This window comes from Lithobates pipiens, unplaced genomic scaffold (genome assembly GCF_037356315.1).
Source record: "Lithobates pipiens isolate NorthernLeopardFrog02 unplaced genomic scaffold, aLitPip1_a1.2 Scaffold_8, whole genome shotgun sequence".
In the NCBI taxonomy this organism is placed as follows: Eukaryota; Metazoa; Chordata; class Amphibia; order Anura; family Ranidae; genus Lithobates; species Lithobates pipiens.
In genome coordinates this window covers 596,311,356-596,328,669 of record NW_027507903.1, presented here as the reverse complement: position 1 = coordinate 596,328,669, position 17,314 = coordinate 596,311,356, and the positions used below count along the sequence as shown (strand labels likewise).

Genomic DNA, 17,314 nt, shown 5'->3' with positions numbered 1-17,314 from the left:
GGACTACGTGCTACCCCCTAATAATTACCCCGTGGCCGCAAATTCGACCTAAAGGTTTGCGAAATTCGCCTCCCATTGAAGTCAATGGAGCCCGCGGCGAACGGTCGTTTTCGCGAACGTTTGTGTCCGTTCGCGTTTCGCGTTCGCGAAACGTCCCGTCGGAAGTTCGTCCATCACTAATCAGAAGGTTCACCCAGTGGGCAGTAAAAGTGATATACCTTCCCTGCCCGTGTTTGCTAGACCATGTGTCTGTGGTCAGATGTATCTTGGCAGCGACACTGTGTGCCAGAGATACATTCACTTGCCGCTGAACATGGCCATATAGCTCTGGGATGCCCTTCTCTGAGAAATACTTCCCTCCTGGGACCTTCCATTGTGGTGTTCCAATGGCCACAAATTTACGAAAGGCCTCCGAGTCCACCAGTTTATATGGCAGTAGTTGGCGGGCTATGAGTTTTGACAAGCCAGCCGTCAACCGTTGGGCAAGAGGGTTATCCGGCGTTATCATTTTTTTACGCTCGAACATTAGGCCCATGGAAGCCTGCCTTTTTGCAGAAAAACGTGAGCTTGGCGTGATGGTAGGTGGAGTGGAGGACAATTGTGAGGAGAGAGGAGAAGGAGAAGTAGAAGAGGAGGCTGGGCGGTGAGAGCCTGCAGTGTGGCTTTGTGTGTTCCATTGCTCCCACTCGGCTCGGTGATGGCTGCTCATGTGCCTTCTTAAGGCGGTCGTCCCTAGGTGAGTGTTGGGCTTACCGCGACTAATGCGTTGACTGCAAAGATTGCAGATGGCAACGCTATTGTCAGCAGCGGACACGTTAAAAAAAGCCCACACTACAGAGCCATGTGCCGGTGTCCTGGGAGCGCCAGATGTGACCGTACATGGTCGATGACACGCTCCTGATACATTTGCAGTCTGCTTTGTCCCTCCTGTGCAATGGAAGTTATTCCTGCTTCTCCTCCCTATCTGCTGGTCCATATCTCCCTCTGAACTCCCCTCCTCTTCCTCTCTTGTGGGCACCCACGTGACATCACTAGACACGTCATCATCGACGTCACCTTACCCACCGCTATAAGTAGAGATCTCGGAGTAGGCAGCAACACCGGGGACCAACCTCCTCCTTGGGCTGATCTGGGTACTGTCGTCAGACTGCTGAGTAGCGGTTGTTGCTGCCTCCTCTTCCTGATCCAATACCAAGAGTGGCTGCGCATCAGAAATGTCTTGATATGGATCGGAAAATAATTCCTGTGACTCAAGCGGAAGGTATGTGGTGGTGGTGGTGGTGTTGTTGGTGGTAGTGTCTTTGGGGGTGCACATAGCAGAGAGTGAAGAAGAGGGTGCAGATCGAGAGGATGAGGAGGGTGCAGAAGAGTAAGGCTGAGCGAGCCACTCAACCAAGTCTGGTGCGTCCTTTAAAGTAATTGAACGCACCTTCTGCAACTTCCCACTTTGGCTCAAGCCTGTTGCTCCTGCCCTACCCCTACCACCCCTGCAGAAGGGCCTGCCTTTTCCTCTGCCTGTCATTTTTTAAATGACCCTCTCAGTCCCTATATCGATGATTGACTGCTGCAGTATAGGGCAGCGGTCAGCAGTAGTGCACCTCAACCCTATGTATTGTGGACTGATAACAGTCCTTATAGAATGGCAGACTGTACCTCACTCAACCCTATGTACTGTAGCACCCTAGACAGACCAAGTTACCAGTCCTTATAAGGACTTTTGTGGACCAAGTAGGTTGTGTGTGAGTGATTAGCAGACTACGTCAGTCCCTATACTGATGAAGGACTGCTGCAGTATAGGGCAGCGGTCAACAGTAGTGCACCTCAATCCTATGTACTGTGGACCTATACCAGTCCTTATAGAAAGGTAGACTGTACCTCACTCAACCCTATGTACTGTAGCACCCTAGACAGTCCAAGTTACCAGTCCTCATAAGGACTTTTGTGGACCAAGTAGGTTGTGTGTGAGTGATTAGCAGACTGTACGTCAGTCGCTATACCGATGAAGGACTGCTGCAGTATAGGGCAGCGGTCAGCAGTAGTGCACCTCAACCCTATGTATTGTGGACCTATAACAGTCCTTATAGAATGGCAGACTGTACCTCGCTCAACCCTATGTACTGTAGCACCCTAGACAGACCAAGTTACCAGTCCTTATAAGGACTTTTGTGGACCAAGTAGGTTGTGTGTGAGTGATTAGCAGACAGTACATCAGTCCCTATACCGATGAAGGACTTCTGCAGTATAGGGCAGTGGTCAGCAGTAGTGCACCTCAATCCTATGTACTATGGACCTATACCAGTCCTTATAGAATGGCAGACTGTACCTCACTCAACCCATGTACTGTAGCACCCTAGACAGACCAAGTTACCAGTCCTTATAAGGAGCTTTGTGGAACAAGTGGGTTGTGAATGATTAGCAGACTGCAGCAGAAGGGCAGCAGTCAAGTATAATATTCTTTCTATATTTGGAAGAAAGAATATTATACGTGTACAAGCCTATTACCATACCACACTGATACCAGTCCTGAAAAGAACCTTTGTGGAACTAATTGTAACAGCTACTGATTAAACTGACCCTCACTTCCTCACACACTGCTTCCTGCCTGTCCCTATATAAACTGACAAAACAGAGGCTACTGGAACAATAATTGAAATAGCACTTTTGTGGACCTGATAGTAACAGCTAATGACTAAACTGGCTGTCCCTGTAGCACACACCGTCCTGTCCCTTTCTCTAAACTGACAAGACACTCAGGCTGCGGCAACAATCACTAGCACAGCACTGCCTATCCTGAACTACACCTAACACCTATACCAGTCCTGAAAAGAACTTTTGTGTACCAAATATCTAGCGATTTGGGTCACTGTAATCTCTCCCTGCTCCACACAGCAACCTCTCCCTATAGTGACAGAAGAAAGAATGTCAAATGGCCGCCGGATCGGGTGTATTTATAAGTTAGGGGGAATGTCCAAGTGTCCATGTGCTGTAATGTCTCAATTGGCTGTCCTGTACCCCATGATGGATGTGTCATCATAGGTCAAAGTTCTTTTACACAGTAAACACGGAAGTCCGCCGGGCGAACGATGCCAATAGTCCGCCGAATGGGCAGACCGCGAACAGCCGAAATTCGCAGCGAAACGACCGCCGGGCGAACCATTCGGCCATCACTACTCTGCAATACCCGCTAATACTCAGCAATACCCTCCAATACTCTGCAATACCCTCCAATACTCTGCAATACCCTCCAATACTCTGCAATACCCTCCAATACTCTGCAATACCCTCCAATACTCTGCAATACCCTCCAATACTCTGCAATACCCGCCAATACTCTGCAATACCCGCCAATACTCTGCAATACCTGCCAATACTCTGCAGTACCTGCCAATACTCTGCAGTACCCGCCAATACTCTGCAGTACCCGCCAATACTCTGCAGTACCCGCCAATACTCTGCAGTACCCGCCAATACTCTGCAGTACAATTCCAGCCAATACTCTGCAATACCCTGCCATAAATTGCCATACCCGGAGATACCCTGCAATACCCAGCCATAGACATCCCGCCCCCCCCCCCCCCGCCGTCCTCCGGTGCTTCTACCGACTCACCAATACAATCAAAGCCAGAATATTTTTTATTTTTTATTTCAGGCTTCCCAGCTTAGAGGTGAGATGTGGGGTCTTATTGACCCCATATCTCACTGTAAAGAGGACCTGTCATGCCATATTCCTATTACAAGGGATGTTTACATTCCTTGTAATAGGAATAAAAGTGATTAAAAAATTTATTTTTGGGGACAAAAATTTCAAACTAAAATAAATAAAGTAAAATGAACAATAAGAATTTTTTTTTTTAAAGCGCCTCTGTCCCCATGTGCTCGCATGCAGAAGCGAACGCATACGTAAGTCCCGCCCACATATGAAAACGGTGTTCAAACCACACATGTGAGGTATCGCTGCGAACGTTAGAGCGAGAGCAATAATTCTAGCCCTAGAACTCCTCTGTAACTCAAAACATGTAACCAGTAAAAAAAAAAATTAAAGCGTCGCCTATGGGGATTTTTAAGTAGCGACGTTTGGCGCCATTCCACGAGCGTATGCAATTTTGAAGAGTGACATGTTAGGTATCTATTTACTCGGCGTAACTTCATCTTTCACATTATGCAAAAATTGGGCTAACTTTACTGTTTTTTTTTTTTTTAAGCACAAAATAGTTTTTTTTCCAAAAAAAAGCATTTGAAAAATTTCTGCGCAAATACCGTGCGAGATAAAAAGTTGCAACGACCACCATTGTATTCTCCAGGGTGTTTGCTAAAAAAAACATATATAGGGGGGCGTGGGCTGACCTGACTGGAAGATGGACGCTTAGTTCCATAGCTCCTGCCGACTCACGACAAGCTATCAGCTTACCGGAGACATTAGCTACCCGCAGTGCTTCTTCTCATGGGGACTGCTTCGCGGAACTCATCAGCATCCCGGTCCCGTTCTCCCAGAAGGAATTCGGGGACCCACGGCAACACGATCCCTGACTTGTTCCGCGCCAACAGGGGCAATATGGCGACCGCAAATAACAGGCGACCACACGATCTATTGTCTACCTCAAGGGGCCCACGATCGTCTTCACCGCCTTCCCCAGCATTAGCTCCCGAGGACGACGGTTCACAACAACAAGCTCCCTTATCCTCTCAACCACACTTAAACATTCACGATCTTAAGACGATAGCTGCAGATATCAAGGACACGCTCTCGGCGGCCATTTCTGAACTCCGCTTGGATATTCGCTCCCTGACTGAAAGGATAGGAGTGGTAGAGGATGCGGTGTCCAAACAAGACTCGCAGCTCCGCAAAACAACTCATCATGTGGACACTCACACTCTGCAACTCAGGGCAATACACATTCATTTGGAGGACCTCAATAACAGAGGAAGACGCCATAATCTTCGCGTCAGAGGCCTCTCTGAATCTGTCAATGGAGATCAGATCATACCCTCAGTGACTGAAATTTTCAATACCTTATTGAATAGGCCTCCTCGGACCCCCATACCCATGGACCGGATCCATCGAGCCTTGAAACCCAGAGGAAGGGACTCAGATCCCCCACGAGACATTATATGTTGTATCCCTGATTTCAAGTTAAAGGAAGACATTCTCAAGCATGCCAGGGAGACACCACAGATCACCCATGCGGGCTCCACGATCCAAATATATCAAGATCTTTCCAGCATTACCCTGCAACATCGAAGGGACCTGAAACCATTACTGGAAGTACTCCGCAACAATGGCATTGCCTATAAATGGAAATTTCCGTTCGGCCTCTCAGCAACAGTGTCGGGTCGCACGGCTCTCCTAAGGGTACCTGAAGACTTACCTCAGTTCTGCCGCACTCTCAATATTCCACCTGTGGAGGTACCCAACTGGTTCGCTGATTTCCGCCGCTCGGCGGTGCAGAAGGACACGCACCCAGTGTACCCTATGGAAGCCCAGGAGAGTGGCCTACGTCGGCGCAGATCGCCTTCTGCTTCAGATGCTCGAGACACGCGCGGGGGACCCCGCCGCAGCCATAGCCCATATTGCACCCAGAGTTCCCGGAGGGCTAGAAGAGACCGCTGACCGAACATCCGAACTACTCCACCCCGGGACCCAAGCAGCTGCACTCTCCTTGGAGGTATTTCACCTACTAACCGGGCCTTCCTATCCATTCTCTTAGCCGTAGTGTATATTGCTTCTCACTGAACTACCTGACGCCTGAGTTTCAATTCTTTTTTTTCTCTTTTTGATTTTTATTTAAGCACTCTGCTCGTTCAAACGGTATTGCTACCTATGGAAACATTATTCACTTCCTATAGAATACAGACTGCATAAATGGCCGATGCACTTTCCATCACTTTTTTTTTACTCTTTGTTCTGCATACCCTGTGGGGGGCTGGTAATGCTTTTCACCCAACGGATCTTTCTTCTCTGAGATTCTGCAACCGCTATCTGAAACTACATTCCCCAAAACCCTTTGCGGCTACAAATCCGTCCCTTACAGGATGTTGTCTCCGGAAGTTACATGGCGTCATCATGAAGTTACCCGGCGACACGTCTGCCACTAAGTATTTCCCTGGTTACTTGTCAACGATCGAGGCTCTGACATCCCGCGGTAGTGCGGCTCTACCTTTTAAGTGTTCCTACCTACTGCTGTAGTTCTGTAGCTTCATTCACCTCATTGTGGGATGTTATTACGCTTGACTGGACATTCCGGACTCTTGATAATATATGGGCTATAGCCATTCCGATTGCCGCATTTCCCGTAGCCCTACAGGTACTTCACTTGTATTGTTGTGATAACTCCTTTTCCTTTTCAACGTGAAACATCCCTTTTCCTCTGGCCTGGAAATGTTTGTTCTGAGCCCTTTCCCGGCCTAGCAATAATACCAATACCAATGCTGATTGCTGACTCTCTGTTAATCGCATATGGCAATATTCTATTACAATGCTCTGCCTTTGGACCACAACAGAAAGTTTCTTTTTCAGTTTGTCCTAAAATGTTTTAACGTTTTGCTATACCTTCACGGCATGTGCAACTTATATTTTTTCCTCGAAGAGCCTTGCCTGGTTCTCTACCCCGCGAGGTGTTCACACTTATGGCACCTCCGACGGAGTACTTAGTCAAGTCCTTCTAGCAAGCTTACAATGGTCCTCCTGCTTGCAAGGTTGTTTAGATGTTCAGTTAGCCGTTTAACGGCTTTACAATTTTACCGATGTGTACCTCACTATTGTGCCTCGGGTGAGTCCTCCGGATCCCCGATTTTGGGGGTTTACAGGACTCCTCTGACGAATGGTTTGCTCCTCTTCCTATGTTGACTGTTCAATATCTATATATTGTTTTTAAGTTTACATGATACAGCTGTATATATCTGTGAATTGCCCTACCGTCCTTCCCTCCTACATTTCTGTGTTTTCAGATTAATCACAAGATGCTGTTCTTACTGCTCCAACTCGCCGAGACCACACATCTCCACTCCTCACACACTCGGAAGTCGTGAGTCGGCTTACTGGCAATATATTTTACTCCCTGTTTCCGGTCATAGTTGGGTTTCAACCCCCATACGGCGGAGGTGCCTGATAACCCTGTCCGATTTTGGATAGGTTTGCAGTCCCTACGCCGTACCTACACCGATCCCCCTCATTTTGAGACAGCGGGACTCCCTTCTCTCACTGTCTCTTCGGTTACTTTCGTAGTTCACCCTACACGTACCCTCCTCCCCCCTCCCCCCTTCCCCCCTGGGCCCTTCCCTGGGTGCATTAGATAGGCGTCCCTATCACTACACACGAACTCTCCCTCTAATAGTCATCATGCCCACCTCACAGTCGCTGCAACCCCTGGCTACTCCCCAACGAACACTTAAGATATGCTCTATCAATATTCAGGGCCTCAACACACCTGAAAAACGCAAACATCTGTTATCCTACCTACAGCATGGCAAATACGATATTGCTCTTATCCAAGAAACACACTTTAGAGCCGATTCCATCCCGAAACTACACAATACACATTTCCCCACAGTCCATCATGCCCCCAATAGTGAAGCTAAATCTAAAGGCGTCTCTATACTAATTTCAAGACACTGTCCCATCCACATTCTTGATGTTAAGTCAGACGCGCAGGGGAGGTATCTATTTTTGAAAGGCTTACTGCACAACAGACATATCACAATCGCTAACATCTACGCTCCCAATGTACATCAGGTTACTTTCTTTCGAAACACTCTACAACTCCTTACTGCATTTCAATCCGGTACCCTAATAGTGGGTGGTGACTTTAATGTCGCCCTCAATCCCCCCTCGACACTTCTAACGGAACCTCCACATTGACATATAGGGCCCTTCGCGCAGTCAAGATTCAGTTTCAAGATCTATTGTTACACGACTCGTGGCGCACACTTCACCCCAACGAAAGAGACTTTACCTTCTTCTCCCCGCCCCACAATAAATATTCTAGACTTGACTACCTCTTCTTATCACAAAATTACCTTTCTCTACTACTCAAAGCGACCATAGAACCACAGTTTTTATCGGACCATAACCCGATCTCCATAACCATATCAATCCCAGATTCGGCTACCCATTCCCATATTTGGCGCTTAGACAATTCCCTTCTTACTGACCTTGCTAATGTACAGACGATATCCCAAAATCTTTCCAATTATTTCTCCGAAAATTCCACAGCGGATTCCCCTCCCGTTGTACTTTGGGCAGCACATAAATGCGTTATCAGGGGTGACTTTATTTCTATGGCCTCCGCTCGACACAGATTCAGACGAAAACGCATAAAGGATTTAACCGACAAAATATACACTCTAGAAAAAGCCCATAAATCCTCCCTAGCGGCAGACGTTATGGCAGATCTGACTAATGCTCGAGAAGAACTTCTAGGGGAATTGCATAAACGTGTGAAACGCAACTTCGCCCTATCCCGGAAGTTCTTCTATGAACACAGCAACAAATCCGGGAAATTGCTAGCTAGAGCCCTTCAGGTTAAAAAAGCATCCCACACTATCCATACCATTAAAACCGCTTCAGGAGAAAACGTGTCTAAAATGGAAGACATTATGAACAAATTTGTCCAATACTTTTCTGATCTTTATAATCTCCCCTCTGACCCCCTCCAACGCAAGCCGATTGACAAGAAAGCTGCTATTCAGTCATTCCTTAACGATTACTCCCCCGACCTCCTCACTAATGAAGACGTCACTGGCCTTGATGCTCCACTATCAGTGGAAGAAACTCTAAACGCCTTGAAACAGATGAAGCCCGGGAAGAGTCCAGGCCCTGACGGACTTACAGTAAGCTATTACAAATCTTTCCCGGAAATCTTGCTTCCCCGTCTGGTTGATGCCTTCAATGACGTCACGTCTTCTCCTGAAGTCCCTAGAGACATCCTTGAAGCTCATATCACCCTCATTCCTAAACCAGAAAAAGACCCTACATTGATCACCAATTATCGTCCCATTTCTCTTCTCAATGTAGATGTCAAAATATTTGCCAAAACTCTAGCAAACCGAATTTCACCCCTACTTCCACGTCTGATTGATCTGGACCAAGTTGGTTTTGTCCCTGGTAGGGAAGCCAGGGACAACACCACCAAAGCTCTCAATATACACCATTGGATGACTACCTCATCTACCCCTGGCTTCTTTTTATCCCTCGACGCGGAGAAGGCGTTCGACCGCGTGGCATGGGATTATATGGAGCCGGTGCTCCAGAAGCTGGGACTACCTCATCGTTTGCTACAAATGATCATGGTTCTATACTCGTCCCTTTCCGCTAGACTTAGAATAAATGGTCGCCTGTCGAACGCCTTCTCCGTCGCCAACGGTACCCGTCAGGGTTGCCCCCTTTCACCATTGCTCTTCATTCTTACTATGGAGCCATTCCTCCGCAAGTTGAGGGACAACCCAGACATTAAAGGTCTTTGAATTAATGGCAAAATTTATAAGATAGCAGCATATGCTGACGACATTCTCCTTTTCTTATCCGACCCCATTACTACCATCCCCAACCTTCTTAAAGACTTTGCCCTTTTTCAGGCCCTATCTAATTTGAAAATTAATTTCTCTAAATCTAAAGCACTTAATATTTCCCTTGCGCCTTCCATAGTCAACCAATGCAAACAAAATTTTCCCTTTAGCTGGGAACCAGATTCCATTAAATATTTGGGCATACAAATTCCGGTCAATCTTAAAGACTTATACGCCAAAAACTTCCTACCGATTCTCCGCACTATTCAATCTGACTTACACAAATGGCAAATAGGCCCCTTCTCATGGTTTGGAAGACTGGCTATCTTGAAGATGAATATACTCCCTCAGATCCTTTACTTGCTTCAAATGATCCCTATATCTCTCCCACAGTCTTTCTTTGGAACTTATAAAAATGTATGCAGACAATTTATTTGGATGTCTAAAGCACCCAGACTGCGTTGGGAAATGTTAACACTACCTAAACTCATTGGAGGTCTGGGGGTACCTGATATCTATAGATATCACTTGGCGTGTCACTTGAACAGGATAGTCGATTGGCATTCCCAGGAGCTTCACAAGGATTGGATCCGACTGGAGCAGTCCTTTATTCGGCTCCCTCTTACACACCTGCCATGGATACCTTCATCGTTCATTCCGAAAGATTCGTTACCCAACCCGTTCATTCAGGCCACTATACAGAGATTCAGGGAAGCTTGCAAATTCCTACAATTGACACCTACCCCGGGTCCTTTGACGCCTTTGGACCATAATCCAGAATTCCCAGCGGGTATATCCCGACGTCTACCACATACAGACCCCTCTACACTCAAACCAACTGCACACAATTTCTTCCAAAATGGGGAACTCCTTACACATTCCCTTATGTCCTCAAGATTCTCGGAATACCACATTCCCTTCTTCAAATATCTACAAATTCGACACTTCCTCCGAGATCCCAACAGAAGTGGGTGTTGGCATAGAAACCTCACACCCTTCGAAACTTTATGCGTCAGTCAAGAACCCCAAAGACACGTCATCTCACTGGTATACTCACTTCTTTTCTCCTCGCATGTTATTAAACAAGACGCTCTAGTGAAACGTTGGGAATCTGATCTTAACTTAAACCTCACCACTGCCGAATGGGAAAACATTTTTTACAATATTCACAAAGCCTCGATTAATGCCACTACTCAAGAAAACCGATTTAAAATATTTTCACGCTGGTACAGAACCCCTGACAAAACTCATAAATTCCACCCCTCCACTCCCCCTAACTGTTGGAGATGCAATGGACCCATCGGGACACTTCTTCACATATGGTGGGATTGTCCACTCATTCACTCATTTTGGACTGAAATACACAAATTGATTTCTCAAATTACAACATACACCCCAGACTTCTCGCCTGCACAGTTTTTATTACATCACACCCATACACCCAAACGAGCTTACACTAAATCCCTTACTATTCACCTCATTAATGCAGCTAATCTTTGTGTTCCTGTACACTGGAGAAGCACAACACCCCCGTCTATAGCTGAATGGATAAAAAGAGTGGATAATATAGCCGAAATGGAGGATCTTATACACCAGGCACTTGACAAGCCGACTGCTTATAGTTCAACATGGGCATGTTGGACGCATTTCCGCAATTCCATGTCACCCGTTAATCCTGGGAACGTAGCGATGCCCAGCTCACTGAACATTCCGACAACACCACCTTAATAGGTCATCAGGTTAATTATCCTTCGAGGTGCTCTCCCAACATTGCAGTTGACATGCTCATAATACATCTTGTAATGTCTCCTACTTGCCCTTCTCTTTCTCCCACTATCCCTTCTCTGGTCGCAGTCAGAGCCCTCTAGGGGCGACCGGAGACAGGTATATATTAAACTAACTTTCCCACGACACCCAATTTTCCCTTCCCTAACCTTTCCACCCCCTTTCCCCATAACTTTGGCTACTATGTTTCTCGAAACTTATTATTTGGCGTGTAAAGTACACATTCTCTACTTTCATTGCTTATTTTTCCTAATTTTGACGCATTGATATACTACTAGTTGTTTATCCTGTTCAGACTGATTTCTGACAATAGTTATTATTCTGTCTTGTGTTCAGTTGCTTATGCTTGTCTTGCTTTGTACTCTGAAAAATCCAATAAAATACTTTTGAAAAAAAAAAAAACATATATAATGTTTTGGGATTCTATGTAATTTTCTAGCAAATAAATTATGATTTTTACATGTAGGAGAGAAATATCAGAATTGTCCTGGGGCTCCAGAACGCCTGATGGTGCTCCCTGCATGTTGGGCCTCTGTATGTGGCCACACTGTGTAAAAGTCTCACACATGTGGTATCGCCGTACTCGGGAGTAATAGCAGAATGTGTTTTGGGGTGTAATTTGTGGTATGCATATGCTGTGTGTGAGAAATAAACTGATAATATGAAAATTTTGTGAAAAAAAAAAAGTAAAAAAAATCTTGATTTTGCAAAGAATTGTGGGAAAAAATGACAACTTCAAAAAATTCATCATGCCTCTTACTAAATACCTTGGAATGTCTTCTTTCCAAAAAAGGGTAATTTGGGGGGTATTTGAAATAGGCCGTCAGTACTTCAGGTGTGATCAATTTTCAGATATTGGCACCATAGCTTGTGGACTCTATAACTTTCACAAAGACCAAATAATATCCACCAATTTGTACTTATTTTTACCAAAGATATGTAGTAGTATAAATTTTGGCCAAAATTTATGAAGAAAAATTACTAATCTGCTAAATTTTATAACAGAAACGAAGAAAAATAATTTTTTTTACAGAATTTTCGGTCTTTTTTCTTTTATAGCACAAAAAATAAAAAAACGAGCCGTGATTAAATACCACCAAAAGAAAGCTCTATTTGTGTGAAAAAAAGGACAAAAATTTCATATAGGTCCAGTGTTGCATGACTGAGTAATTGTCATTCAAAATGTGAGAGCACCGAAAGCTGAAAATTGGTCTGGTTATTAAGGGTGTTTAAGTGCCCAGTGGTCAAGTGGTTAAGGCCCCTCACCTGACCCACCTGACAGCCAAGTTAAACAATGTATACGACACTGTACAGACCTTGGAGTCAATGAAATCATTCACCGAACCCCCTTTTGGGAAGGACAATTGGTATATCAAACAAAACTTATTTGGCTCCTTTTTGGGAACCACCCCCAACGGGGCACCACTAAATCTGCTACCGGTTTGAGCGCAAATGCCCCTACCATGCGACCCAAAGCCACCTCCTTAGACAGCTTGTCCGCCACTACTTCATGATGTTGCAACGCAGATTTCAAATTTTTGGCCATCGGGGGTACAACTGTCAATGGAATCTTGAAATCTTGTTTAAATCCCAAAGTGAACAAACCTGCCACAGCCCTATCCAGGAACCTACTTAGGAAAGGCTGCATCCTTTCCCACATCACTGGAGTCGTCCTTCTTGTGAGTAGGCTCCCCGGCATGCTTTCCCTTCTTGAAGCACCTGGCGAGTGTGTGGGTTCCTCCACACCCTGAGCACTGCCATAACATTCCCCACTTCTTTCCAGCCGGCACTCCCGAGGAGTGGCTACCCCCCGCCCCCCCCCCCAAATAACTGAGGTGGGGCCCTGGCTCACGCCATAAGCCTCATCCAGAAGCTAATGTCTTTATGGTCCCAACGAAGAGTGGGGTGAACCGCCCTGCATTGGCGGAACTGCTCGTCGTAATGCAGCCAAGCAGAGCCTCCATAAACCCTATGTGCCTCCCCGAAAGCATCCATATAGCAAAACAATGCCGAACAATGTTCAGGGTTCTTTTCTCCTCACAATGTCAGACCTTGCTGCCGGCTCAGAGGACCCTTTATCACTAGGACTCTCCTTATCCGCCCCCACCACCACTGTAGTGGAAGGTGGCACCACCGGGGCCGCTGCGACCACCTCCCCCCTAGGGGGGACCCCCCAACCTCTCCAGCTGCCCCACCACTGGCGCCCCCCTGCATTCCTCCCGAGGATTGCCCGTGCCCTCCCGTGAAGCGGCCCACCAAAACCCGCAGACCGTCCAGCAACTCCTACATCTGCCCCCCGGACCCCACTCCTGCAGTCCCCATCCCAGCCCGCGGTTGTCCAGAGGTTTCCAACAACGGTGCAGGAGGCACCGCCCCTCCCAGCAGACACTACCCCCAGTAAACATTGCAAAGCATTGGTAAAAGCAACATTATCACTTGACTTACCAGGCTGAGCGGGCACCTTCCCCACAGCCGCTGTGCTGACCTCCCTCGATGGCTTCAAGACTCCTCCTCCTTCTCCGATACTTCCCCTTTGGATCTGCTCTCCTCCACCAGCTCAGTTACCAATGGACGCCTCCCCGGAGAGGGGCTCCTGGATGTCATGCGACCCCGCTCTGCAACTCTTCCTCCCGTTGCCATCCTGCTGACCGTCTGAGCCCCAGCTAGGCCCAGCCGTGGGCGAATACAACCTCCGCTTTGCAGGGGAGGTTACGTGCTCCCCCCTCAGGCTCCTGGTCACCCTGGATGGCCCAGCGACAGACCCCGGCGAGTACCTGGATGGCGGCCTGGAAACTCTGCCACTCGCCGGCTTCCCCGCACATCCGCCGTCCTCCGCTAAAACGGCCGCGACCTGGCTCTGCAGCCTGTCGGGACCTCTGGACGCCGCCGCCTCCCGCAATCGCTCCATCAGGTCCCCGAAGTCTGCCATCTTGATCCGCTCGGTAGGCAAAAAATGAGAAGCAGTGAAAAAAACTGCCTCCTCATGTGCTCTTTCTTTAGGCCTGCCCGCACTCGGTTCTGCCCCACTTCTAAATGGCCGCTCCCCCAGGCTCAGGCCACACCCCTTGCTCCACCTAACCCACACCCCTTATTCAAAGTGTGTTACTAGACACACTGTCATGCCTGGACCTCCCCTACGTTCCCGTCCCGTCCACTACCACTCAGGTCCTCTCTTTTCTGCTGCTCCTTCCCACAGGACTATGTACAGTGTGGAGACTAGATCTGCCATGAGTCCAAGTTCCTCCAAGCAAGTTTTCTGTCTTTCCCAAGAGGCATAGTAATCCATATCCTCTTCCTCTGTGTCCCCCGGGTGGAGGGCAGGGCTTGATCAGGCTGCTCACAGCCCTGTGGTAGCAGTGATTTGCAAAAATTGGAACAGTTAGGAAGTACATAATGAGATGCCAGAAAAGTCCTTCAGTAGTGGTGATGTGATTACATTGATCAACAAATCATACTGAATAGCTATGACAAAAACAAAGATAAAAAATTGTTTTGCCTAATTTTTTTTTGTTCTTTTTATTTTAGGATCTCCAATTGCTGATTTCATAGAAAAATCCATTGATGGCAAGAATTTGAATAATTTTATCATACCACCATCTGGCTGTGCGGAGCAAAATATGCTCAGATTGGCACCACTTGTCATTGCCACCCAGTTCCTGGACAAAACTAACCAGTGGGACAAAGTTGGACTTCAACGCAGGGCAGAGGCAATAAACCATATGCAGACAGGTAAACCAAGCTGGCCATCCTCTGGCACATATAAAATCCAAACACATAATGTAATTACGATAAGGTACCTGATAAACCAAGGGTAGGCAAGCTTTTAGAGGTTCAGATCTACCTGGACAACATGGAGGAAATCAAAAAACCCCTGGGGGAAGGGGGGTAGTGTCTTCTGCATCCCTTCACATCACTGCCCCACCCACAGAGTAGTATTCTTTGCCCCCTTTGATATAAGTTCACATCACTCCCCACAGTAGTGTCCTGTAACCCTTCCCACGCTCACTGTAGTGTCTTCCCCTCTTCACATTATCCTCCCCACAGTAATGTGCTCTGCCCCCCCACGTTAGTGTCCTTCACCGTAGTGTCCTGTACCCCCCCCAAAGCAGTGTCCTCTGCTACCCCTTCACATCGTTCCCCCACTGTAGTGTACACTGCCCCCCCCCCCCCCCCCCCCCCATAGCAGTGTCCTTTATGACTAAAGCCTTCCAGGGCTATAATGTGATGATGTGTTTTGTTCATTGGATTCCCATTTATCCTGATGGGTCTTAATAAAGAAGATTCTATTAGCATGGTCTAGGGCTGCAACTAATGATTATTTTCATAATCGATTAGTTGGCCGATTATTGTTTCGATTAATCGATTAATCGGTTAATAACTTAAAAAAAAAAAAAAAGTGGGTCAAATTGACGTTCATTTTCAACCACAGTGATGGGAAAATTTGGAAATAATAGAAAACTTCTTAGTCAAAGGAATTTTCAGACAGTGTATGTGTTTGTTTTTTTTTCGTTCAGAAATTACATTCATTTAAAAACAGAATGTTAAAAACAAGTGAAATTTTCAAATAAAATTCTTTCATTCAGCGAATATACAAAGATTTTTTTGTCTGAATATTCTCATCTGAAAATTGATCCGTAAGGCCAGCATAAGGCTCGGTACACACCTATGCAGTTTTTGCTTTTGATCTGTTTCTGCAGTGCTTTTTGCTGTGCGTTTTGATTTTTGCGCACGTGATTTTACTGCAATTTGTATTTTTTGGGCAGATTAAAAAACACAAATTGATGAAAAAATGCATTACATGCTTTTCTGCAGCTTCTCCATTGAAATATATTGAACCAATAAAGAACCATTTTGCGTTAAAAGTCCCCGACCCTTTCAGATGTGAATGTGTCCCATAGGAAACCATGTAAATGAACTGTAGTGCATTTCTGCAAAAAAGCACCAATAAACACATAGATATGAACCAGGTCTAAGACATTTACTAACATAATGGGGTTAAACAAACTAAAATTAGCCCTTTATAGTAGAAAAAAGCAGATAATCACTACTGGAAGGGGTTAATTTTTTTTACTGTAGAACAGTGAGTAATATTTACAGTAGCGATTATTTGCTCTTTTTTGTACTATAAATGGGTCTTTTTTTTAACCCCATTATGTTACTGGCCGATTAATCGATTATGAAAATAGTAATCAATTAATTTCATAATCGATTAGTTGTCGATTAATCGATTAGTTGTTTCAGCCCTAGCATGGTCTACTATGTCGCCGACCTTTTGGTTTGGTAGGACACATATGGTTGATCAGTTTTGTTGTGGATTTGTGATATGCCGAAGCTGGAGCAAGCTTCGTCTTCAGATACTACCAATCAGCCAGAGAATTTGGCTGTGAGAGGGCTCGGGAGCACCCCATTCCTTACACTGTCTTGACCTTTTCCGAGTTTATTGGACATCACATTCCAAAATAATGGATATTAATAAGGACCTTGCTCCCCTTTTTTGCTTTAAAAGCCTCCATTGTTCTGGATATTAGTAAGGAGTTTGCCCCACTTTCTGGCTATAGCGGCCTCCGTTTTGTAGCTTATTCATGTGGAATTTGTGTACATTTTGGCCAAAAAAGCATTTGTGAGGTTGGATACTGATATCAGATGAGACGATTTGACTCACAATTGGTGTTCCAATTCATCCCAAAATGGGGTGAGGTTATAGCTTTGCACAGGCCACTTGAGTTCCTCCACACCAAACTCACCAAATTATGTCTTTATGGAGTTGGCTTAAGGCAAAGGTGCATAGTCATCCTGAAATAGAAAAGGTGCTTTCACAAACTATTCATTTATCTCACATAAAATGGTCTGTGACTGATTCATACTAGGAAAAACTTTAAATAATTATTTTTCTCCCACTGGTTTCTGCCCTAACACTGCAATGGTCTGTGCTGACAGAGCTGAGTAATATCCACACCCTTTATCACAAGTTTCCTCAAACAGACATGTTGTTTTGTTGAGTGCGGAGTCTAAAGCTCTTAACAATTTT

General features: G+C 46.0%; 1 protein-coding gene across 1 annotated transcript in view; it reads left to right on the top strand.

Annotated features, from left to right (window-relative positions):
- Positions 1-17,314, top strand: part of LOC143962295 (complement C3-like) — a 324,990-nt gene that overhangs the window by 151,333 nt on the left and 156,343 nt on the right. Inside the window, exon 20 of the mRNA XM_077471597.1 lies at positions 14,812-15,015. Within this exon, the coding sequence (XP_077327723.1) occupies positions 14,812-15,015 (204 nt within the window). The remainder of the gene's footprint in view (positions 1-14,811; positions 15,016-17,314) is intronic.